Source organism: Rhamphochromis longiceps, linkage group LG19, assembly GCF_057381845.1.
Source record: "Rhamphochromis longiceps isolate RC_006_pf linkage group LG19, R_longiceps_female_GT1.1, whole genome shotgun sequence".
In the NCBI taxonomy this organism is placed as follows: Eukaryota; Metazoa; Chordata; class Actinopteri; order Cichliformes; family Cichlidae; genus Rhamphochromis; species Rhamphochromis longiceps.
Window position 1 is genome coordinate 27,344,324 of NC_140575.1, and position 26,934 is coordinate 27,371,257.

Here is a 26,934-nt window from a genome sequence, read left to right on the forward strand (position 1 = left end):
TCACTTCAGTTTCACTGACCACACCCAGGCTTCATTACTGCTAAACCAGATGAATCATGAAATCGGTTAAATAGAACCAGTCTGACAAAGTGAAGTAGACTAAAATACCTCAAAAGCAACACTTCATGTAACAATTTGAAGAAACAGCTGAGAAAACAAGTCACTGAAATCTATCATTGTTGAAATGGTTACAAAACCATTTCTAAGGCTTTGGGACTCCAGTGTATTACAGTGAGAGACATTATTTACAGATAGAGAGAACTTGGAGCAGTGGTGAACCTTCCCAGGAGTGGCCAGCCTACCAAAATTACTCCAAGAGCACATCAGTGACTCATCTAGGAGTTCACTAAAGAACCCAGAATAATATCTAAAGAACTGCAGGCCTCCCTTGCCTAAATTAGGGCCAGTGTTCATGATTCATGATAAGAAGGAGACAAAAATGTGATCCAGGAGAGAGTTCAAAGGAGAAAACCACTGATGACACAAATGAGTCTCTCACATTTATTAAAAAAACATCTTAATGATCCCCAAGAATTTGGTGAAAAATATTCTGATTTAAAACCAACACAATATTTCATAAAAAAGAACATCATACCAACAGTCAAACATAGTGGTTGTAGAGTGATGGTCTGCTTTGCTGCTTCAGGACCTGGATGACTTCCTGTAATTGACAGAAACATGAGTTCCGCGTTCTACCAGAAAATCCTGATGAAGCAAGTCCAGCTATCAGTTCATCCACTGAAGGTCAAGCACATGTGGTTTATGATCAAAACACACCAGTCGACTTCTAAACAGCTAAAAAAAGAAAAAGAAAAAATCAAGGTTTTGAAGTGACCTTAAATGTAACATGTTTCTCCTCTAAATTAAAACGTGGCATGGCTAAATTCAAACAATTCCACAAAGAATAGTGAGCCTTAATTCCTCCACTGCGATGTGAAAGACTAATTACTAGTTATCACAAACACTGAATTGCAGTTCTTGCTGCCAAGGCTGGCAAAACCAGTTATTAGGCTTACTTTTTCACACAGGGCCAGGTAGGTTTGGATATGTTTTTGTTCTTTAATAAATGGAAAGGTTATTTAAAGACTGCATTTTGTATTTACTAGAGTTATCTTTGTCTAATGTATCTGTCACACAACAAAAATCAGGAAGGGGACTTTATTACTTTTTCATTATGCTGTATATATTGTTGGGATTCCTGCATTTACATCACCACCAAGAAAAAACAGGTTTAAAAACCCTGTCCTTCACAAACGCAAGCGTAATAAATTATTTCTTGTCAAAACTAATCAGCAAACTTTAGCTAAATACCAAAATAGACGGTTATTTATGTGTCATTCTGGGATAGCGGTGCCAAAGCAGACATAAAATCTAGTTAAAGTTATTTTGATGTCAGGTGAAACATTTTGAGTTTCAAATGACCTACCACTGAAAACCTGGGTTGCAAAGATTGGTGGGGTTAGGCCAATCCACGTTTTTGGTTGGATCAGGAGTTTGCATGGAGGTCAACAGTCTGTGGAACAAACTGAGTGGCCAGTAATCCGTGGATTTCAACAGCTTCTCTGCACATCTGTCAAACGTTACAATAACTGTATGAAAGAGAGAGAAAGCCTTGTTTCATCCTTCAAGTGAGCCTTTAGAAAAATTGCTTCTCGCCATTAAACTGAGAATAAGCCCTGATCATTACAGTATCACATAAATTTTAGTTAATGGCGATTTTACTAGTGTTACATTCCCGTATGCTCAGATTCTTTTGAGTGGCTCTTTGATACAAATGAAGCAGATCAAGTTGTACCAAAAAAAACTTTTATTATTGTGCTGAGTATCAGTGCATATTTCCAACAGGTGAGTTGCGGTTAACACTGTGTGACCAATGTGCACGCATTGTGACCCTAATTATTTTCTGTAGTCACAATTTAACCACAATTTCCTGACTCCTATGCAGGTTATCTGCCGAAAGCTGTCAGAGAGAGCCGCAGTGTTTTCACTAACTTATTTTGAAAGCGCAGCAGACTAGTTGCCTAACTTTATCACTCATACAATCATTCACTCAAACAAGGACAAGCAGCTGTGTTTACATGGCCCTGCAGTGGTCCAACCAGAAAGAAAGAATGGCTCTGGCAAAGGAATGGAGCCACGAGATCCATTCATTCAAAGAGGTATAATTGCTGCCATTAAATGTTACTGTCACTTTCACATTGCAGCTTAAGTTAATATTCTGTCTTGTTCCAAGTCTGAGTTAATGATTCTTTCAGTGATCGTTAGCGTGTTTGAAATTTAAAGCATGAGGCATGAGCGGACTGTGTGGCAGGCAGTGTAGTCATGACCTGCTGTGTAGCAAGCGACTGAACATTCACAGCTTCTGTTCCATCCTGTCAGCCATGAACGAAAGACAAATGATTGCTCGTCAATGTTGTGACAACAGTTTTCTCTCATCCATTTCCTCCTGACACATTGCATGAGGTGAGAAACTACAACAAAGCCAAAACATTGGCACACTGTTATCCCTGATTTCACAAAAGGATGTCTTGCAAGCACAGGTTTGGCCCAAACTTAGTCAGTGGGTTGGTACATCTTTATTGTAGCACGCAGTCATAAAGATTGCCTGTGTTAGAGGTAAAACAGTGGGCAGCTGTTGGTATTTTGCAGGTAGAGAGGACTGAGTAGGAGCTGTGATACTGCACTGTCTCGTTCTTCACGACACAAAAAGCCCTCTCTTCACAGGCAGCGGGGAATTCCTCCTCACAATGACTCTTACTGTTGAACATCACAAAGTGTGTGTACCTTCGGGGAACAGATCCAGTTAATGTGGATTTCATGGGTGTTTTGGGCACTTAAGCTCTCAAGCTATACAGGCCAAATCTTTCTGGTTCCCTTTTAATTAATAAGTTAGTTAATAAGCACATAGAGTGAGGTTTAAGGTAAAGTGGCTTCTTACTTCCCTGTCATTCCAGGTAGGAAAAAAGACACAAGGAAATAAATCAAATTCCTACAGTGTAGTAGACAGGTAAAGAGGCGGGACCGTTAGCTGTTAGCTGATGTTTTTAAAAGTTATGAACCTTTTTGTGTAAAACAGTCAAACAGGAACTAGAAAGAGACATATTTCTCCCACATTATGTTCTCTCCATTGGCCCCATGTTTAATCCAGAATGTATTTAAAATACTTCTTCTCATAGAGGACCCAACACAGTCCTGGCTTACTTGTGGTTCCCGGAGTTGAAGAATGGTAGGCAGAGCCTTTAGCTATCAGGCGCCTTTCCTGTGGAAACACCACCTAATATTAAGATGAAACTTGAAGCTTTCCTTTTTAATAAACCTAATAGATAGGGCTGGATCAAGTGGCTCTATTGCTATAGACTTTTTGTGCTGTTTCACATAGTGTGTGTTTCTCTATTCTGTTTTTTTCCTCTTCTCTCTCCTTCACACCCTCAATCATTGACTGCAGACAGCTGCACCTCGCTGTCTGGTCTATTGTCTGGTCTCTTCCTGTTATAAGAGAGTTCTTTCTTCCCATTGTCACCAAATGCTTGTTCACAAGTCAAGTAATTAATGTTGGGGTTTCTCTCTAATTTTATAGGGACTTTACTTTGCAATATAAAGCAGCTTGAGGTGACGTGCTGTAAAGGGATGCTATATAAATTGACCTAAAATAAACTGAGGGAACCTCCACACTCGGTGAAATTCAAAGGTTTTAGCACGCATGGTGTTTGGATCATTCATGCTGGACTGGAACCAACACAATGCCAACACAATTCCAATTAAAAAGATGTATTCTTCTCTATGAAATCTGACCTGCATCTTTTATACTGTATGTACCGGTGTTCCAGCACAGCGAAACACAGCGACACCAGCTCCGTTCATGTATCTAGGTTGCCGACTGTTCTTTCAGCCCATTGGTTGAACCGGGACAATGTGTAGCTCCTCAAATGAAGTTTACTTACACTTCCTCACAAAAGAATAGCTTCCAACTTGCTTTATTGTCATAGGAACCTCGTGGTCCCTGGGGGTAACATGAGGCTGGATCCTGAAGTGTTCTTGGCACAGGTTTGGGACAAGTCTAACCAAGCTGTTAAATTATTGCTTGTACAAATGTTTCCCTTGTTTCCAGCTGTTTGAATGGATCTTACAGTCCAACAATAGAAGGCTGGTACACACACACCCAATACCCTTTGAACAGGCACATTGTCAATTTTTAACTACATACATGAAATGTGTTTGACCAGAGATGAATGCGTATCTGATAAAACTGAAACGACAAACTTTGCCAATACTCACACGAGTACACATGAGTAGGGCCATTTGTTCTGTAAAGGAGAGGAAGTGACAGTTTCAAATGACCTACCAGTTAAGACATAAATCTTAACTGGAGGAATAGAAATGTGTCCACTATATGCTGGCTATGTGGACAAAGTGTCCCGAGACGCCCACTGGAGACTGATTTTGAGAAGCGGTGGTCATGGGGAGAGCTGGCAGCTTTGGAGAGGATTCTTGCTTTTTGATCAGCAGCTCCAGCACGCCTAAGGGACGGGCGGAGGGACCTGAAAAACCAGTTGCCTGACATTATTACTTTCAGCGAGAAGCAACGTGGAGCCTCCTCCTCCTCCACACTCTCCTCCCCTTCTTCACATAAACACTGTGATTCACAGAGAAACCACACACACACACACTCTCTCTCTCTCTCACACACTCACAGATATCCGTGATTGTTTCTGAACTCTCACGCTCTCTCAGTACATCTGACCTGTATGCTTGTACCTGTGCCGCCACCACTTTAGCTGCATTTGGGATTTATTCTCCCCTCCTGGAGTTGCTCACCCGGCTCTTCGACTCCCTGGTGTCTCCCTCCCCAGGCCTGCTGCGATTCTGGACTATGCCCCCCTCAGTCAGCTGAGGGAGGGGGCTCTTGCACTGCTCAGGCTCCCATCCGGAGAAGGCTTGGGCTGAAATCAAAGAGAAGGTGATCGGGTAGGTCACACTAACCGCTGCGGTTTTCTTGGCAGATAATTTTTTTTGTTTTGATGTAAACTCAAAGAGTAAGAACTCCCTTTCCTGTTGACTGTTTCCTGTTCTGGAGCGGGGGTTCTCTCAGACATAACGAGAACATAGGTGATTCTCAGGTGAGGGGACAAAAAAACAGCTCACATACCAAAGAGCTCTCATGTATAGAAATCTGCTTTTAGTGCTAAAGAAGTGGACAAGTTTGAATTGGAATTTAAAAAAAGAGTCATTTTGACCTCTCATTAGTATCAGGCTGCATATCACCTATTGATAAGTGACTGTTTGATGGAGCAGCTGCCCTTATCTTCCCATCAGCTGGCACTATAATTGCAGGTAAATGTGATCGCACGTTGTGTAGTCCTGCTGTACCAATTCACATGATGACGGTTTATTGATTTAAGATTTGTCATCTTCACACATTAAGCTTCTTCTAAGTGTTTAATGCCTGTGTAAATCTACCCAGCTAAAACAGATATTCAAGTTTTAATCACGTTGAAACATTGCTCGAAATGTTTCCTGTTATTCAAGTTATTCAATGTGATGTGGTTTGATTTTATTTTGCCTTCTGTGATTTTCTTTGTTTAATTAGAAGATTGTGATCCTATGATTGAAGTATAAAAGAGGTTAAAATGAAATTAAAATGACGTATTCACAAATGAACTCTGTGGCTCAGTAGGCTAACTTCAATTGTATGGACTTTCTTGTGTTGTCACATTTAACTTTGATGAGCATTGTCTTATAATGTGCTTTGTTAATACAGCATTAGCAAGTCACACCGCACTTACCAGCAAAGCAACACTGTGACAGAAAATGAACTTATATAGAAATCTATTACAGACCAATTAGAAACGATGGGATTTTCATCATGGCAATGATGGATTAATTCTATGTCGTGTATCCAGTTAGAAGGAAAAGTGTGTTATACAACGCTAAACTCTATTCTGAGCAGCAGCATCTTAGTCATTTAGGAAAATTATTCATCCTATTATTAGATCGTAATATTTCTGAGGAATCTTGAATGAGTAATCAGCACTTCATCTCAGACAGTTTGTGTAGGTTTGTCTCCTGATAATAATTCTGACTGACAGATTTTAATTAGAAAATGTGTTCCTAATTAGTGTAAATACTCCCAGAGAATGTGTGAATGATGCTTTAACACTCCTTCAAGTGATTGGCTATTTTTTGCAGCTTTCACATTTGTAAACAAGCAAAAACAAAAAAAAAAGAGACACTGAGTTCAGCATTCAGTCTGTGCAACTTACAATCCATATTTGGGTACCATATTATGGAACGCCAGGACTGCCATAATGAATTAATTAAATACACCATTAAATAATTAATTAAATGTGGCAATAATTAATTAAAATTGGAATTAATTAATTAAATAAATAGTTATGACACATGTAATTAATTAATTATTGACACATTTAATTAATTATTTATGTATTTCACATTTTAATTAATTATTGACACATTTAATTAATTAATTATTGACACATTTAATTAATTATTTATGTATTTCACATTTTAATTAATTATTGACACATTTAATTAATTATTGACACATTTAATTAATTATTTAATGATATATTTATTTATTTCATTTTGGCAGTCCTGACGCCTGGCTCTCGTCATGAAATAATTTTATCTGTCAGCCTCACCCATCAAACTCAGGGGGCGGGGTTAACGCTGCCCATGCAGCTTCTCTAACATTTGATTGGTTGCCGTGCAAAGTAAGTCAAAACAGGTCGATCCTAGAAAATCGATTGCTTGTGTAGACTTGGGGCAGCCAGTTATCCCAGAATGCAGATCAAATCACAAGCAGCAATGGTGGTGGTGTAGTTTTAAAATACCCCGTTTTTCTGTCACCAGCTACACTTTTAACAGTGTTTTAGCCGCGAATGTCGCCACGTATGTCTGGTCAGGTTGTCAACATAGAACATGTTTGCAAAAGTGCTCAGATGTTTTCAGAGATTTCACTAGCTCTGCTAACAGTTAGCATGCAGAGTGCACCGAGGGGGTTACGTTAACCGGTTTGTTTACATATTCCACTCTCCGTGTTCCACATGTTGCATTCGCAGATTCTCATTTTCACCGAACGATCGTCTCTTTCCGCCTGGTCTTGTGTCTCTGTGCTTCTGTAACATAAAGAACGAGCTGACATTTTTCTCACGAAACCAGCGATCAGCTCAGCAGACCCTCAGTTTACCTGCATGCATCCTCCTCCTCATCTGTCAGCTGTTTAACACCTGCTGCTAATTCAAGAAACACGCCTAGTTACCTGGTGATAGTCACAGTTTAACTGGGCAGCCGGTGCTCGATATAACGCAATGTCAGCGCATTTTTCTGCACAAGATAAGTAAATATAGTGTTTTCCCCGAGCGCAGAGCTGCTGGAGCTCGTTTCCTTACAGAGCACTTTATAGGCGAACAGCTTTATCAGCGGCTGATGTCCAATCACCGGCACACAGCTTTCAAACCTCAGCTGAGTTTTAGCTCTCAGTGGTTAAACGCTGGACTTCATTCACTCAGGTTCTGTCTGTCGGGTCACGTTTACTTCGCTGTTTTATTTACAACTGAGCAAATCGGTTTGGCTGAGGTTAAAGTTACGTTTCATAACTGCATAGTTTCACAGACGTTTAATGGTTCACTGGCACATGTGTTAGACTGAACTATCATCTAAATATCATCTGTTTTTTAATATTCAACTGTATTCTAAGCACCAGCTGTCTGTTAGAATGTGATTTTTTTTCTCTCTCTGTTGGCAGAGGTATAAAAATGCGCAGGAAAATCTGACATGCATGGCGAACTTCACCGACGATATTTAGGGAGGAATAAACACACATCAAACATAAATGAACCATTTGTCTGTCTCCATAATTGAGAGAATTTTCTCTTCTTATGTCAACACTCTCTCTCTTTTTTTTTTCTTTTTTTTTTGCTTTTTCGGTCATGTTATGTTTACCTGTCAAAGGCTTGTTACAAACTATGAAACACATTGTGCAGACTTCTGGATGTTAGAAGAAAACTAATACTGCTCATGAATGAGACTAAAGGCAGGAAGGTGTCCTTTAAAACTAAACATGTTAATAGGACCTCCCTGTTTATATCATAGTTTATGATATAGCACGTGTATTTCAGTAATAGCCTGCTGAGGCCACTATACGTGCTGGCCTCATATCAAATGTGAAGGCAGACTGAGTCTATGTTTGACGTTTTTTATATCTAATCTTCCTTTTCAAACATTTAAACAGCAGCGAGTCTGCAGCTGAGGGAATACAAATTCAAATTGTCGGAACAGGTTTGCTCGTTTCTTGGATTCATTTGGTGATTTATTAAATGTATAACTGTTATTCTAATCTGCTGCTGAGTCTCTTACACTTTTCTTTATGCTGTATATTTTCACGTCTCTGGAATAGTTGGCAGTTAGATAGTCAGCTGGGAAACTTTGTGTTAACTCATGGAGCTGAGGATATCGTGGATATGCTGACCTCGCTGCGTGGTGTACAGAGCGAGGTCAGCATGATTAATATTCACAATAAAAATATTAGCCGAACATCATGAAGTCTGTATGTGTTTCATAGTGTCGAACAACCTTTGTACAGTTAAAGCCAGCAGTTACTACATGACGGAAACACCAACGTTATCTCTTTTATGTGTTTATACACAGGTCACGCTGATTACTGAACAAAAACCCAAAGATCAGATGTTAAACAGATTTATTTGCTCTCTCTCCTCCTTAAACATGTTTTTAATGTTAGTTATAATTCAGAATTGGCGACTGAAACACGTAGGACACATAAGAACATCAGGAAATAAAACATCGATAAATATAACCTCAGTAAAAGAAGTCAGCGGGGGTTACTACAGCTGTGTACCGGGGCCTGCGCTTTGTCGGTGGGATTGCTTGCGAGGCGAGCGGGTCTATCCCACGCTTTGCCGTGAGACTGGGCAGACATCTCCGAAATCATCGAAACACTTTTGCAAAGAGGCTGTATCTTGACAAACCGACCAGACACATGAAGATTAAACCACTACATTCTCGGCTAAAAAAATATTAAAACGGTATTTGGTAACACACAAACAGGGTTTTTCAAAGCTCAGTTCTGTTAGCTTCCACATGCCGGTTGTTGTGTGCTAGAAACAATGGCCACCAGGCCAAAGCAATGGTTTTGACTCGATCAGCGTTAACCCCGCCCCCTGAGTTTGATGGGTGAGGCTGACAGATAAAATTATTTCATGATGAGAGCCAGGCGTCAGGACTGCCAAAATGAAATAAATAAATATATCATTAAATAATTAATTAAATGTGTCAATAATTAATGAAATGTGTCAATAATTAATTAAAATGTGAAATACATAAATAATTAATTAAATGTGTCAATAATTAATTAATTAAATGTGTCAATAATTAATTAAAATGTGAAATACATAAATAATTAATTAAATGTGTCAATAATTAATTAATTACATGTGTCATAACTATTTATTTAATTAATTAATTCCAATTTTAATTAATTATTGCCACATTTAATTAAATATTTAATGGTGTATTTAATTAATTCATTATGGCAGTCCTGGCGTTCCATATTTTCATTGGGCTTAAATGCTTTTTTTTTTAAGTTCACACTTGAGAAATGGCTTGTTAATCCCCTCACACACTTCATTTGTCATGCTTTTCATGGCTGTGTAGAATACTCTTCACGCTAAGGAGCTGTTGTGCAAACTTATCGTAGACTCATTGCTGAAGGATTTATTGCCTCCATCTGAAACCAGTTTAGTGTGATTCTCACTACAAATACCAAATTATCTGAGCTTGTTTGGAATTTGGCTTTCAAATTTATCCACACATGGATCTACATTTTTATCGTCTTTGGGGTCTGTCCAATGACTTAACAAGTGTCCTGCAGTTATCTCCGGCATTCACACCTTTACTTTCATGGTACGATCACTTCAGCTTTACATGAATAACAGCAACTGTTCTCTGTTGCAAATTTCTGTGCTCACTGACTGGGCTCAATAAAAGTCACAGTAAAATCCCTATTTGGTGTGACATCTGAATAACCAAAGATATGAGAGGTTTACATCAGAGATGATCCAGGCGAGCTCTCTGCTGTGACTTTAGGCCACATGTCCGCTTTTCTAAGGAAACAATCGGGGCCATCTATGTCTTGTTAGCTTGCTTCAAAGTGACTGCTCAAATATTGGCTCCGACAGCCGTTTGAAGATTGTACTTTGAATGTACTTGTGAACATGGGTTGTGCGGGAGACTGCGTTGTTTTTAACGTCTGGGTGAGCATCTGCAGAGGTGGAACGAGTCAACAGCTTTGTCTGTTCATTCCCTCATAAAAAAATAATATTAAAAAAAAGGAAACTAAATTGTTCCCGTTCTGCAACGAGTCCACTTTCTGGACAGACCAATAACCGGCTTGTTTACTCAGGGTGGAAGAAAGGATATTGAATTTGCAGTGTTAGTGAATAGCTGCAGTTTGTGGAACAGCAAACAAACTCTTATTACAGAACGGAGAAGATTGACCGACGAGGACACGGATGCTGACGTCAGAATCAGTGGTCTGTTGAGATTTAGTTTCAGATTCCTTTACTTTTAAGAAACCAGAGTAAAAAAAGATGAGAGGGTCTCTTGCTACTTATGTCCTATGTCTTTTAAAAGATTATCCTGCTTGTGTATATTAACTGTAATATAGTTTCCATGTGGGGGGAAAAACAGATTTTCCACGCTCTGGGGTTTGCAATAAACATAAAACGAGTTAACGTGGATAAGTGAATTAAGTATTTAGAGCTCAGCCAATATAGTATATAGATTGGCAATATCACAGCTACTACTGACAAATATGTTGTTCATTGTGTCCCAATGCAGGAACATGATGAAGGAAAACATACTTGGGCTGCTTTAGAAACAGTGTTATCACATATTTTACATCATAGCTGAGCAGGCAGAAATGTATTACTGAAAAGTCAATAAACAATGGCTGTGTAACACTTCCAGCTCTTCAAGAATCACAGACGCTCAGAAGGGTTGGCTTTTCACAGTTTACTGCAGAAGACATAAAACACATTCAACAGGTGTCTTCTGGTGGTACCGGCAATTGTAGCTCCCTCACAGTGCAAGCGCGCGCTGTGAGGAGCGGAAGCCTTAGCAGCTTCTAAACGTTAGGGTGAGATCCGGTTTCTGGGTTTTCAAAATAAAATACAATTTAAAAAAAAATGATAAAATTCACACTTAAAATGATAATTAAGAACAGGTAAGTGCATGTTTTTCATATGTATTATTAACTCTGTTACACTCACCCCCACTGAATTTTATCAAATTTGAGCCCCAGGTACCCACACTAGTATGCACCAACCAACCAGAGGTCAAAAATCACAAACACCAACTAAACGTATCCCTAAGGATGAAGTGGGGTGGGAGCAGCGCCAAACTCCCAACCCAGCAACTGGCAGCAGGGTGCCCGAAATACACCCTACTAATAACCCCTTACAAGGTGTGTACCATGGCTCAACAGAAAGAGAAAAAAAAAATGTAGAGTACATAACAGCAAGTACAAATCCCATCATTCAGGTAGGCATATAAACAGAACATTTAGTTAGAGAAGGACGGGATCAAGGACTTACAAACTGACTTCACGTCAAACCTGTCACGAACCACGACTTGATTTGACATTGTCTGGATCAGTCTATTCACAGGTTTGACAAGTCGCCCAAGTCTGGTTCTGATCTGGGAACCATTCCCGGTTTGGCTATAGTCAACCATTGGGGACTGAGCAGCAATGGCAGGAGCAACTACATCCACCACTACGTCAGGTGTAGTAGAGCATACTTGTACACCCTCCCCACAGCTCGTAGCAATATTGACCTCCTGGGACGCCATGCTAGAACCGGTTTGGTCAAAGTTCACTTCAACAGACAAGGCCGATGCGGCTGGCAAGACTGAATCCACGCTTGAAACATCAGTAACATCTCCCTGAGACCGGCTGGACTCCGTCAACTGCGACACCCATGCAACTGTCCTCTCTCCAGGGTCCAGAGGTTCAGAGATAACCTCCAGGTCAGCTGTCCCACCCATGGCATTGGGTGAGCGGTTACCATGAGCACCAACACAGCTCACAGCAGGGGCATTCAAATCCCCCTCCCCAGACGCAGCCCCATCATCATCTTCAGGCGCCGTGTTTACATCCCACGTAGAGGAGACGTGATCCGAGGTTCCAGCATCATCCTCCAGGGGCAGGAAATTCGCCACCAACAGCAGATTCCGGTGGACCACTCTCTCTCGTCCGGAAACAGAATCACGGATCTTGAAAGTGTGAGTATCATGGTTCACATCGATCACGGTGTAGACCGTTGACTCCCACCGATCAGCAACCTTCTTCTTTCCCCTCTCTTTCTTGTTAGCAACCAGGACTCTGTCACCAACCTCAATCCTGGAACCCTTCACTCTCCTGTTATAGAGTTGCGAGTGACGACGCTTCTCCTGCGTAGCTCGGGTGCGTGCAATGACCATTGCTTCCTTCACATCTTCCCTGAGGGAAACCACATACCTGTCATAACAGGTAACAGCAGGATCGCTCAGGACAGAGCGGAACAGAATGTCAACAGGCAACCGGGGCGTGCGACCAAACATTAGGTAAAAGGGTGCGAATCCAGTTGTCTCATGTGCGGTGCAGTTGTACATGAACGTCAGAGTCTGTAGCCGACGTGGCCAGTCCACTTTCGAGTCTGGTGGTAGGGCACGAATCATTCCACCCAGAGTCCGGTTGAAGCGCTCCACACTGCCGTTCCCCATCGGGTGGTAAGGTGTCGTGTGTGTCTTCTTCACACCAGAGACCCTGAGGAGCTCACTTATCAATTGGCTCTCAAAATTAGCACCCTGGTCGCTGTGTATCCTTTCCGGAAACCCGAACACACAGAAGTACCTGTCCCAGAGAAGCCTTGCAACCTGTTTGGCTGACTGGTCCTTGCATGGGAAGGCCTGCGCCCAGCCAGTGAAGTGGTCTGTGATGACCAAGACGTCGACGGACTTGTTGTGTGAGGCCTCAGCCGACCAAAAGTCGATGCAGACCAACTCCAATGGTCTGGACGAGGACACGCTGACCAAAGGAGCACGTCCCTCCGGTTCGATAGTTTTACTGACTACACAGCGCTGGCATCCCCGTACATGGTCTCTCACATCACGCCCAAGGTTCAACCAGAAAAATCTCTTTCTAGCCAGGTCTAAACTCCTGAACTGGCCCTGGTGACCGGCATCATCATGGATTCCTCGGAGGACCTCAGCCTTCAACGAGTCAGGAACCACGAACTGCAGTCGTCTGTTACCTGATATCTGGTCTCTGGAAACTCTGTACAACACGCCGTTGTTGAGGACCAGCTTCTCCCAGTGGCTCAGGTATCTTTTAACAAGGATTAGGTCCCCTACCCGCTCTCTCCTCGAGGGTCTCCTGTGTCTCTCAACGTAGAAGACGACGCGGGAAAGCACTGCATCCTGCAGCTGTGCGTCCCTAAGTTCTCTCTCTGAATGGGCAGGTAAGGCCTCCAGACCGGGGGACACCATCTGTGGCAGGTGATGTAAAGCCTCTATTGCCCTCCCTCTTGGGCCGACATCCCACTCGACATGTGACTGCAAAACAGCTGTGACAGCATCTTCAGCCAGAACCAAGGGATGCAGACTCTGCGTGCCTTGGGACATGATGGAAGCTCCACCACCGGATCCACCATTCACCTTGCAGTCGGTGGACCACCGAAACGCCCCCTGGATTGATGCATGTGAAACATCTTTTGCCTCATTAAGGAAGTCTGCATATCTCTCAGCCAGCAGTCTGTCACTTACATTATCCTTCACAAAAGGCAATCGGCTCAGGGCATCTGCCACAATGTTCTGACGGCCTGGGACATATTTAATGTCAAAGTCATAGCTTGCAAGTTTAGCCACCCAGCGTTGCTCACAACAGTCCAGCTTTGGCTTGGTTAAAATGTGGGTCAAGGGGTTGTTATCAGTCCAGACGGTGAACTTGTGACCTTTGAGCCAATGACTGAACTTGTCGCAGACCGACCACTTTAACGCCAGAAACTCCAACCTGTGTGCTGGATAGTTTCTTTGAGACTGAGACAGGGATTTGCTGGCAAAAGCAATCGGTCTGGGCTTGGTTCCACCGTCCTGGATTTGAGCCAACACTGCTCCAATGCCATCCAGTGATGCGTCTGTCGAAAGCAAGAAGGGGCGAGAGAAGTCTGGGTGAGCCAAAACGACTGTATTTAACATCAAGCTCTTGAGCTTCTCAAAAGCCTCCTCTTCTCTGGATGTCCAATCCGAAGCACTCAACTTCCTGCATGGCCGCCTCACCTTAGTTGTTCCCTTGCCCTTCTTCACAGCACCTCTCAGGAGCTCAAACAGAGGTCTGGCAACAGCAGAGTACATGGGGACAAAGTGTTGGTAGTAATTAATCATCCCCAAAAATGATCTGACCTTTCGTTGGGAAGGAGTCACTCCATCAGTGTCCATGAGGTCCACGCTCCTCATGTTTGCGATAACTTCGACTTTGGATGGGTCTGTTGATACCCCATTTTGATCGATGATGTGACCGAGGAACTTCACGGATTTCCTCAGGAAGAAGCACTTTCTGGGGGCCAGCTTCAAGTTATGCCCGCGCAGCCTCTCAAACACCATTTCCAGGCGCTGCAAGGCAGTGTCCTCGTCTGGAGCAAACACCAGGAGATCGTCCAGGTAACACAACAGGCTCAAATAATTCTGGTCACCAAAGATGCTGGTCATCATGCGCATGAAGCTTGCAGGGCTGTTGCACAGACCCTGCGGCAGCCGATTATACTCATATAGACCCATGGGCGTGGTGAAGGCAGAATATTTCCTATCATCTTCATGCAGCGTCATGTTGTAGAAGCCAGATGTCAAGTCCATGGTACTGAACAGGCTGTTTCCCCCCAAAGCAGCCAGACAATCTGCTTGATGTGGAAGAGGATGGGCATCCTTCAGGGTTCTCTTGTTGAGCCACCGGAAATCGTTGCAAATGCGTAGATCGCCATTCTTCTTCCACACGAGCACCAATGGTGATGCATACTCACTGGTCGATTTCCTGATGATATCCCTCTCCTCCATCTCAGTCAACACTTGTCTCAGCTTCTGGTACTGGCTTGGGGGCACACGCCTGTAGGGAAGTCTGAAAGGTCTGTTATCTGAGAGGCGGATGCGATGCACAAAGTTTTTGGCTTCCCCACAGTCGAGATGATGGCAGGAAAAGACATCCTCATACTGCAAAACCAGGTCAGCCATCCTCTCTTTACACTGTCCCGATGTCTCACAGGACTCTATGTCAACATCACCAAGCCCAACAAGTTTGAGTTTCTCCGTCATGGAGGTGGGCGTGACTTGTGGCGACATGGCCGACTGATGGCTGCTAGCCAGAGTTGTCTCCTGGAGCGCTGAAGCATCAAAGTCCTCGAGCGCCACACAGGAGTACACATCTGCTAGTTTGGCGTTACGTCGCAGATGTACAGGCTGCTCAGACATATTGATCAGTTTCAATGGGACCCATCTATCACCCCACAAGGGAGTAACCAATCTAGCAACCAAAATCCCTCTGGGTGCTGAGCGGGATGACGAGGGCTCTGTCATCACTGTACTGCCAGGGGAGACATTGATGTTCTTTGGTAGTTTTCCCCATACCAGATATTCGCGACCCGGTTCAAGGGACACAGCTGAGTTACACCTAACCGTGCCCACTTTGTCCGGGACGTCCGAATCTTTCCATGGGGTCAAACCAGAAAGCATAGACAGAAAGTTTTCAGTCTCAAGGTTGGTCTTAGAGCAATTACTGAAGACCGTGTTCCAGTAGGGCTCACAACATTTAGACTGGTGTAATATGTGCTTAATGACGTTCGTCCCCAGTATCAGGTCATCAAGCTGCCCTTGAACCACCAGGATGGGAACTATCATTCTGCAGCCATACACCTCCATCTCCACATTGAGGGCATACTTAGGCTTCACACGTAGTCCTCCACACCCAACAAGGGTCACATCCACTTTGATAACATCTTGATCAGATATCAGTCCAGACTCACGCAGAGTCACCTCGGCTGCTTCATTCATGCTGCAGGCCATGGATCCACTGTCCAGCATACCACCCATTTTCAAAAGCCCACCGAAAGTGACGGGAGTGTAGAAAAGACTGTCACTATTGCCGACTTTGTGAACGTTTTGGAAGATAACTTCAGAATCTTTGCATTTTTGTCTTGCCTCCTCATACACTGACTCCGCATCACAGGTATCAGCAGTTTGGGAGTTTCCTGTAAGACCTGCACTGCCTCCCACCGAATACAGGTCGGTTAGTTTCCCTCCGGCTGGACCTGGGTAGACGTACTAGCCGGGCAAGACAACCGAACATGGCCAGGAGCAAAGCATGAAAAGCACAGTTTGTCAGATAGGCAGTGTGATACTGTGGTATGTCTTGGATCACTGCAGACTTTGCAGGCATCCTCCCTCCTCCGTCTATTTCGCGAGAACTGATTAAACGCCCCTCTCCTTGGTGTCTGAGTGTTGTGGTGCTGCATTCTCTCCATCATGGCCTGAAACATATCCACCATCTGACCCATGAGCCTTTCCTCTGACTGTTGAAGATTTTGACTCACCGCAGTCGAAGGGGAGAAACTCAGACTTCCGACGAGGGGATCTCGTGTTGCAGTGGTGGAGGGGAACGAGTCCACTAACCCCTGAAAACCTGAGGATGGGGGCGAGAAGCTTCGGGAGCGTCCCTCCGGCACAGCAGCTGCAGGTGAGGCGTTCGGGTGTACGGTGGTGATCGTAGAATTATAGCCCTTCAACTGTGCAGCGCCGCTGGCTCTACCATTAGCACTCACCTCCCTTTGATAATCATCAATCCTTTGTTGTACGTCTCGAGCAGTCCACTCATGGACAGGCTTGCACTTGAAGACATAAGACAACTCGGGGTCAGGACAATGTTTCACAAACATACATGCTACTTCATGAGTTAAAGGGGTCGCTGTCTGCCCCTGTCTGCGTAGCCCCTCTATGGCTAGTTCAGCAGCCTTGTTCAGTCTTATCCAATAATCTACCGGGTTTTCACCCCTGGTAGGGAGCGTTGCATAAAAGTCAGCAAGAGGGAGGCACGATGAAGAATCACTGAAGTAATGGCGAAGGACACCAAAGACCAGATCAGGTTTCTGTTTGACATCAAGACCTGGGTCACTACGAAGAGCCACTCTGACCACATCTCTGGCCTTCCCCATTAAGTGGCTAATAATTTCGTCAGCCTGGCCATGAATGGGGACCTCTTGCTTCCACAGGTAGGTTGTTGCCATGTCAATCCAGTCCTGAACAGAACATCTGTCTGTGCCATCACCCCTAAAAATTTGAAGCTCCCTATTGGGCTTAACATGGACAGTTACATGTGGTACATCTCGAGCGGTACTGTTACATTGCTCAGTTTGAGTCTTAGAGTCACCAATCAGGTTCACAACGCCAGCTGACAACAGTTTAGTAACAATGGATTCACCAATCTGGGCTCCTATTTGCTCAACCATGTCAGTAAAACTGTGTACAGTATCACTGTCTCTAATTGGAGTGGAAACCTGGGGCATATCACCCACACCCCTACCGATGGGAATAAAACTCGGGCTTTGGCCTAGCCCAGTGTCACTGCTCACAGGACCAAACTGTGTGACATTACTGGCGTCAACTGCATGAACTAGTCCGGCACCTCTATCCTTAGGTAGTACTGGAGTGACAAATTTATCCATCGTCAAATCACACACTTAAGATAATAACTGCATGTGCACTCCGTTAGGGAGAGAAAAACAAACAAACCCAGAGATAAAAATAAGAAAAATAACAGTATAACAGTAGCAAAACGAGGGAAAGAAAAAAAAAATTATAATAATAATGTCCAAATAATTTGAGTGTATAACCACACGTTGTATATCAAAACACAGACACTTTCACCCTTGTCTTATTTCAGTCACACCCCTCACCTTTTTGTTTGTTTTTTTTTTGGGGGGGGGGGGGGTTTCGCTTGTTTGGGTTTTTCTTTTGTCTAAACTCACTTGGTTACAACAACCCACATTCAACTTGTGAACAGCAGGGGAGCAGAACAGCAGCCACGGCGATGAGCATCAAGCTGATCTGAAGATCCGAATGGTCACGGCACCAGTGTAACACTTCCAGCTCTTCAAGAATCACAGACGCTCAGAAGGGTTGGCTTTTCACAGTTTACTGCAGAAGACATAAAACACATTCAACAGGTGTCTTCTGGTGGTACCGGCAATTGTAGCTCCCTCACAGTGCAAGCGCGCGCTGTGAGGAGCGGAAGCCTTAGCAGCTTCTAAACGCTAGGGTGAGATCCGGTTTCTGGGTTTTCAAAATAAAATACAATTTTAAAAAAAATGATAAAATTCACACTTAAAATGATAATTAAGAACAGGTAAGTGCATGTTTTTCATATGTATTATTAACTCTGTTACAGCTGCATCATTTTTACTTTTCAGTATTACATCATAAAAATGAAATGCTGAAAACTGACACTTATAAAAACATATAAAGTATATTGACAATGGTGCAACAGATCATAAACTTTATGCATTCGGTTGGATCTTGGGTTTAAATCTGTGAAGTTGAAGTGTTTTTTTTCCTCCATCCTGCAGAATCCTGGCCAAGCCACCGGCCTTTACTGCCACTCGTGTTTGAATTAGCTTGACTGATTTCCCCTTTGTTATCTTGACAATAAAGGATGTATGTTTATGGCTTATGGCATTTCCAATATGTGGCTAACTTGATCAGCTGATTACACTGTTTGGTTTGTACACCAGGAATGTGGTAGCCAGTGACCAAGCTATGAAAGGACCGGTGTTGCTTTAAAATGTTTACTGTAAATAAAAAACGATCCGGGTTCAAGCCAAAAATCCATCTGCTGGCACCTGTTATATGTTATTTAACTAACCCTGAAGAGAGCATATTCTCTAAGATTTACAATCAAAATCAAGCCAGAAAAGAGATATTATACACATAAAAATACACTTGGACAATTAAATGAGGTCATTATCTTTTATCACAAGCGTTCAATCATGGTAAATGGCTTAGGATAACATATCTTTTGCAATTTGTTCTACTCAGGGAAACGGCGCCATGATTCATTTGCCATCAAACTCGAGTTTTGTCTTCTGGGCAGTTCAGCCGAAGTAAAGGAGTGGGTATAGGATGACGATGTCTGCACGTGAATTAGTCAAGGTGTGTTAACATTAGGTGTTTTTCCTTGGCTGAGGGCTCTCCCAACCTCTGCCACATAGCACCCATCCTAAATCTAAACTGCAGCTCCTGTGATGTATTACTTACGTCTGTCAACACACCTATTCCGTGAGAGGCGTCACACCCACTGGCTACTGAATCACAAGCATGTGCAGTTATGTAAAGAGATGCCTCTGTACCATGAAAACGCCAAGTAAAGAGGGTGGTTAAGGAGTGAAACGTTTAGTTTAAAATTACAGTACAGCTATTGGGGAGCTGTCCCAGGGTGTAACCTATGACAGCTGCTTTGGGCTCCAGTCTCAAAACAGCCTTTGACTGGATAAGGAGTTACGAAAATGGACAGATTATGTTTCAACTGTACAAAAGATGACATTAAATCTCCATCCTGGGACAATAAATGTGATCTATCTTTGCTTAATCCGATCACCTCTTTTTGATAAAAGCTGGTACACATCCTGCTGCTCTGGTGAAGCCATTTTTTTCGACAGCACATTTTTGATTGCCTCTGCAGACAAGGCAGCTTTGTAGCACAACAAATACCCGTAGCTCTACATTTGAACCTTAAAGAAAGAGCTTGTTCTTTCTCTCATGGTAACTTATTCTATAATCACCAAAGACTCAGCTATGATAAAGGCACTTTTAACAAATTTATTTAATTAGTACACCTAGCTTCTTCCCATTTAAGCCAGTTAACCATATTAATTTTTTTTTTTTTCCAGTAAATGAATCCAGACCTGTTATTCCGTCACGTTCTGTTAATTTGCTGTAAACAACTAATGGCAAAGAACTAATGAAGACATAATAAAGGATTAGAAGCTAAAAATACAGCACAAGTACTTTAAAGAAAAGAACTGTAATTGTGTTATTTGCCACCATCTGGAAAATGTACACTATTCTTTTTACACAGTGGGCCAATAAATGAACAAATACAGTAATAATACTTCAAAGGAAGATATAGTTTAAAACTAACCATTGAAAATACAGTACTGTAAAGAAAAATACTATAGCTATCAATAAGGTACTTTTTAAACACACACATTCATTTGAACTTTTTGCCTATAGGAACAAAAATGACTCAACTGGTTACATAACCACGTCATCCCCATAGTGTATTCCCTACTGTTTCCAAAGCAATGGTGTAACTGACCTTACACATCAGACGATTAGTTAGCCACTTATCAGAAGCTGTCAACACAGCAAACAGCTGACATGATGTATGCCATTATTAATCTCTTTGCCTAATAGTATGTCAACACCTGGAGAGTCATTTATGCAATATTTGCCCGGTGGATAAGACGTAAAGTACACACACACGTATCGAGTACAAGTTTCGTTACTCTATTCTCAGAGTGTGACTACAGTTCTGATTTTACTGCAGTGAAAACAATAAAATCACAGTTTAAGCCCTGACCAATTTTTGGTATTTGTGACTTTAAGTGTCTGTGCATTCGTGTCCTTGAGGTTTCGCATACACTATATGGTCTGTAAAAAGACCTTGTGCAATGCTTCCAGGATGTGCACAGTGGCTTGTAGGTGAAATGTAAACTCGAGCATGATGTTTAAGACTGAGCACAAAAGACTGCACTTATCCATACACTTCATTGGGGAAACAATAATCTAAAATCTCATAATCTCTGTAAAGTAGGTAAAAGAATGAATCAGAAATGACATGTCCAGTGTATACGCAGTGCTGGGGTGATATTTTCCATACTTTACTGTGACTATAATTGATATGATATGTGTCAGGATGTCTGCGTGGGATGATCTTCTGTGTGCCAAGATTTTCAGCTTTTTATAGCTGATGCAAATTTTTATCCGCTTGTGCCACCTGCTCTGATTGTGCCGCTGTGCTGGCAAACACGCTCCTGTTAAAGAAATCGAAATAGTTCTGTGATTTCAGCCTGGTAATTTTAAGATTAGTTAATGAGTGGTGGAAGTGATTAGGTCAAAAAATGTCAACTCATTATAAGATACAAAACCACACACACACACACACACACACACACACACACACACACACACACACACACACACACACACACACAACAACAACAATCTTTATTTATAGAGCACATTTAAAAGCCTTGGGCATACCAAAGTGCTTTACATAAAACAATAAATGCTATCGTAATGTCGGCACATTAAATCTTCCACTTAATCACCGCCTCATTGAGTCACGCTTGGATGACTCACTGAGCTCACTGTGTATCCTTTGGTTTACGTTGCACTGCGTGAAAAGAGGATGAGGAAGTCCAGTGATGATGCCAGCGTGCTACAAGTGGAAACAAAGGTAGAAGTGATATTTAGAGGATGTCTTTATGGAAATCTATATGGAAATCCATTTTATGGAAGTTAAAAAGTTTGTTCGTGTCAAGTTTGCTTTGGTTGCGAGATGGTATCGCTGTCCTTATCAGTGTCAGGGGAGAGATCAGTGACAGGGACAGCCCTGACCTACAGCTGTGATCTGATTGTTTCCTGGAGTTTCTGGGATCCTCCCACTTGACAGAGGATCTCTTCGTGACATGCTTGCAAAAAAGTAGATTAGATTGCGATCACAGTGTTCTGAGTACAATAACGAAATCACACAGGAGCCCTGATTGTCGACTTGCAGTAAAATAATATCTGAGGGTGACTCTAGGAGTCATGGCTGAGAGATCGCTAATCTATACCTTTTCATTTCTAGAACCTCGTTTGTAGGAATAAACGAATTAAATTTTAGCATCAGGAACTTCATTTTGATAAAACAGTTTGCACATAGTGGGGGTTTGACCATTACATAAGCATTTATTTTGGTAATTACCAATACTGTTACTTTAGCCAATATTTGGCATTGTGTGGTGAGCTAATAAGTTTGTTAAGCACTGTAACTTGAAGACTTTAGTAAGCACTATTATACTTATATGTTGTAAAAGAGAATGTGTTTTTTCAGTTAAAAATTTATTCATGTTTATTTTGAATCTGACTACGGGAACTTTGAGTTTTGAAAACGTTAGGAATGGGGCAGGATTACCACCACGTTTAACAGCTGAAACTAGAAAAGCAAATGCTGTGCTTGGAACGTAAAATGTTTCCCCATTCTTGCTTTATCTAAAATGTTACCTGCTTATAAGTACAGAGCCTCCATTGTGGTAATTTTGATTTATTATATGCCAAGTGTTTATGTAAGCTGACAGGTCTAGATTGCAGACAGTTCATCTTAGCGCCGCGCTCTTTTACCACAATGCCATGCTGCTTTATGTATGCGGAAAATGTGAAAAATGGATTTGTCCTGCTGAAATAAGAAAAGAAGTGTCATCTATCTGATTGGCAGGTTATGTTGCTCTTAAAAGTAGATCTCATTTAGCATTACTGGTGTCTTCACAGATGTTGACTAATGTCACCTTATCACCATGAAAGCATCCGGCTTCTGTAACAGTCCTTGTTCTCTTTAGTGCCAAGGATGTGATTCCTCACACCACAACATAGTTTTCCACCTCACTTCAGTCCATTTTAAGTGAGGTCTAAGTCATTAAAGATAACCCTAACCCAACATTTTGGAGAAGGGAAAGACTGATTTTTATGGAAATACTGAAAATGGATTTTGATGTGTGTCAGTTGGGAAGATTATTTTCTTTGTTCCCTGATTGATGAGAGAAGGGAATGATGAAAAAATAGTTGAATATACTAAAAAAGCTAACGGGAAAAATTGAAAAATTGAAGGGAAAGGTCAAAGTCAGGGAATGGGATAATTAATCATTATCCCCTAATTAATATAACTGAGGATAGGAAAGGAAAAGGGAGCGAAGGAGGACAAAATTTAGTAAAAGGGAATTAATAGGAAGTAAGGGAAGATTTGATTTTTGGAAATGGAGGAAAAGACACAAGAACAGGAGGGGAAGGTTAGGCTTTAGGAAATGAAGGAAATGAAGAAGGGGTAATGCTGAGGTTAGTCCAGTGGAAGGAGGAAGAAGAGATGAAAAGGTGGGATTTAGGGTTTAAGAAAAAAGAAAACAACATAAAAGGGAACTTTTTTAAAAAGGAGTGGAAAGAGGATAAAGGGAAAGGGGGGAGGGAAGGTTGATATGAATGAACAGGATCATTTATAGAATATAGTTAGGAGGAAAGGAAGGAGAGGGCGCAGAGGTTTGGGATTTTGGTTGAAGTCATCTCTAATGATGACTTAGGCCTCAGAGGATTAGTGCAGTGTCACCTGAGATACCACAATCCTGGCCATTCTCTGCTGGTTTTTGTCCTTGTTTCTCTGGATGTTCTGAATCTTGTAATTATATTATCTACTGAAGATGATGATTTGCACTTTTGCGTTGGTAAACATTCCTAAAATGTGAAATGGCGGACCGCTGCCCACATTTGCTCCCCTTGTGCTTAAAAACGTCAAAATGTTACAAAATGTGATAACGTAAGGAGGTGTTTATGCAAAGGAGGTGCAGGGTATATGAAATAAATAAATGTTAAGTACCCCAAAATGAGAACTGTAGGGCAGGAATACAGGAACGCAGTACTGGGTCATATTTGTGCTCTGTTTTTTCAGCTTTGTTCTGACTGCCTGATGAATATACATCCCTGAAACAACAAAGGCTCTGGCAGACATGACAAAGCCTGGCATTACCAGCCAGTCAATCAGAAGCATGAGAACCCAACAATCACATCCTGTCAGTCAGTTTAATATCATTTGTTTGTGTGAGAAATCTCGTCAGAGACGAGTTATGTGGCTGGCAACATATTTTCTGCTTTGACTGCTTCTGTAGACTGCGTCGTGAAATACATCAAAGATTTTAAAAACGGAAAAAAAGGTGTGTATTTTGCTCTCTTATCTTCCCCTTACCCCCAGATCTGGTTCTGCCAGAGGTTTCATCCAGTTATAAGGGAGTTTTTCTTTCCCAGTTTCGCCAGGTGCTTACTCATAGCCTTCAATAGGGGACGGCTGTTGTGAATATATATAAATAAAACTGAACAGAAAAGCTTTATGATTGCTAGAATCTTCTGGTACCACAAATCTTGCTATTCACTCGTACTTTTTATTGTACTGTTCTGGTGAGGTTTGCCATTCTTGTGGATGCCATAAAACATTCAGTCATTACCAACTTTCCCTCCACTGAGCGATCCATCTGCTATTTTTATTCCCCATCTGTTCTTCTACATTCCTCTTATTTTCTAGATGTGTTATAAATCTATTGCAGAAACGGTTTAAACCTTATAATATTTCTCTCGAATGAATGTAGTGCTGTTTCAGTCTGTGGCTGACGTGATACTTTTTGTTCTTGGCAGGTTATTCCTGAAGATGCAAGCTTCAACCGTCTCACCAGTGACCAACACTACCGTAACTTCGAACACAACCGCTATCACCAAGTCCAAAGAACAAATACTCATTCAAAGTAAGAACATCATCTGTGTGTGAGCTCCAAACTGCAGCGTCGTCTTGAACCAGACATCAGTGAAACACATCCTTGTCAGCAAGGTTTTGTTTTTTTGTAGACACCATGATAGTGCTTTGAGTTAGATAAGAAATAATCAGAAGAGCCAGTCCTCAGAAATAAAAACCCACTGCGTCATAAAGTCTAATCTGCACATTTCTTATGGGCTTGGCAGACAAGTATTTGGTAGAAAATATTTACCGTCGTCTGTTTACCTTTTAGTGATATGGTTGCTAGGTCACAAGTCATTATTTCTGGAGGACACACAAAATAAGTTGGACCATCACAAGAAGGCGGAATGTGTATAAGACGGCGTAGCTCATAAACCAACTGTCAGAGAGTTCATTGCTCATCTTTCCTTTCTTCTGTGTCTCTCAGGTTCTGGCGCTATGATTGCTGTCATTGTCATTGGCATTATTATTATTCTTGCCATTTTACTCATCATCCTGAAGACGTACAACAGGTGAGACGACATTCCTCGGACACAAGGCGATTCCTGCATACCGAATGTTTCAAGCTGTAAAGCAATGTTGCTATTTCTGTTCACTTCGTGGAAGACTAGAGAGCTGCTTCAGCTTTTCATCTTGCTTTTTTTTTATCACGTTCCGTTTGAGAGATACCATAATACCATCTTCTGTATCAGATTCTTATTTATTCTCTGCCTGTGGTTCCCTGACATTTTGACGAGGGACTTTTTCCCTATAAAGTTGCACAACCTGACGTACAGGTCACATCTATCTATATATCTGATTTGCAACCGGTAGCTAGAACCACACAGGGGCATTCCCTTCTTAGATTGTTTAACTTCAATAAAGACACATGAGAGGGACTTATGACCCTTTGACAATCTAATATATGTAATGTAAATGAGATTTTTATTTTATTCATATAGCTACTACAGTAAAAAGACAAAAGCCAAGTAAAAAACTGCTATTATTATGGAATTATTACAGGAATCACAAATTTAAAAGAAAAATCTATAAATTTGTCTTCCCAATGTCTTTGTTTGTTTTTTGTTCAGGCGGACACGTGAATCCAGACTCCTGGGAACCAGTAGAAGTTCAAAACCTCGTCCGAAGATGTCCCAATCTACAGTTCAAAGCAACTTTCCGCTGACGCCCGTGGGAATCAGCTCTGTGTCAGGGAGCATCACCAACTCAAACCCAGCCTCAGAGAGCAGCTTCCGGCTGCCCAGAGCAGAGCTCACCAGTGCGGAGGGGAATCAAGTTGAGCAGTTCAGCACCAACAGCGGGTCCACCGTGGTCACCATACATGAAAATCCATCAATAGAAAACACATAGCACCAAGACTGCGGTTTAGTCTCAAAACAGGCACTGACTGATGTGTTGTTACATATTGTGCTGACTGAATGCTGTGGAAACTCAATCTGTGACCTTGTCACTGTTAAATCTCCAACAACTGGGCCACTGGTAGAGACTACAAGGATATCATGAGGTCTTTTGGGTGTACAATTCAAAGATGATCAAAGCAGCACTGGAAAGAGACACAAGGGAAATGAAGGATCTGAATACGGAAATTTCCTTTTGAAGAACTTTGGCTAAACTCAGTGTTCAGAGAATAGTCATTGCTGTTTGTGCTCTTTGCTGATGTTGCATTACTGCTAATGAAGTAATGAAGTAATGTGTAGTGTGGACAGCTATGGGCTTATGGCTGGATAATGCTGGTCCGGCGATGCAAATTTATGTTTTCAAGAGGTTTTTGAGTAAACGTAGAATTCATCTAATTGAAGGCATGGAAAATGATAACTCTTTTTGTAGTTGTGTAATGGACACCCTTTATGACTGAGAAAATGTGTTAATGTTCCAGATTTATTTTGAGCTCTATTAACTTTACATCATTCTGTACTTGTGAGCAGTCACACATTCACAAAAATCTCAAAAATATCATTACGTCCTTTTCTTTCTTTCTTTCTTTCTTTCTCTTTCTTTCTTTCTTTCTTTCTTTGTTACCACGCAGAATGAAGAGACCTATGTGAAACCGCTTGTCAGCCTTGCTTCCTGATGTGAATCATTTTTAATTTGACATTAAAGTATTTTGCACTTTATTCTCTTTGGTCCATGTATTTGTATTGTTTGTAGATGTTCACTAAATGAAATGAAGTGAAAATAAAAACTAATATTTGTAGTAGTGGATTGTCTGTTTATTACAATGAAGTAATTAGCACAGAGAATAATAATAGTAGTAGTAGTACAAATAATATTTGGAAGCGGAAGAGTGAGTC

General features: G+C 41.8%; 1 protein-coding gene across 1 annotated transcript; it reads left to right on the forward strand.

The window, feature by feature from the left end:
• Positions 1 to 4,622: 4,622 nt before the first annotated feature.
• Positions 4,623 to 26,846, forward strand: ncmap (non-compact myelin associated protein). Its single transcript, XM_085390765.1, has 4 exons — positions 4,623 to 4,965; positions 24,547 to 24,653; positions 25,071 to 25,155; positions 25,714 to 26,846. The coding sequence occupies exons 2-4, from the start codon at positions 24,560 to 24,562 to the stop codon at positions 25,991 to 25,993; spliced, it is 459 nt and encodes a 152-aa protein (XP_085246891.1). The 5' UTR covers positions 4,623 to 4,965; positions 24,547 to 24,559; the 3' UTR covers positions 25,994 to 26,846.
• The last annotated feature ends 88 nt before the right edge of the window (positions 26,847 to 26,934 follow it).

Coding starts and splice junctions, on each gene's coding strand:
- ncmap (XM_085390765.1), top strand. CDS start 24,560: ATGCAAGCTTCAACCGTCTCACCAGTGACCAACACTACCGTAACTTCG. Junction 24,654..25,070: donor AGAACAAATACTCATTCAAA/GTAAGAACATCA, acceptor TGTGTCTCTCAG/GTTCTGGCGCTATGATTGCT. Junction 25,156..25,713: donor ATCCTGAAGACGTACAACAG/GTGAGACGACAT, acceptor TTTTTTGTTCAG/GCGGACACGTGAATCCAGAC.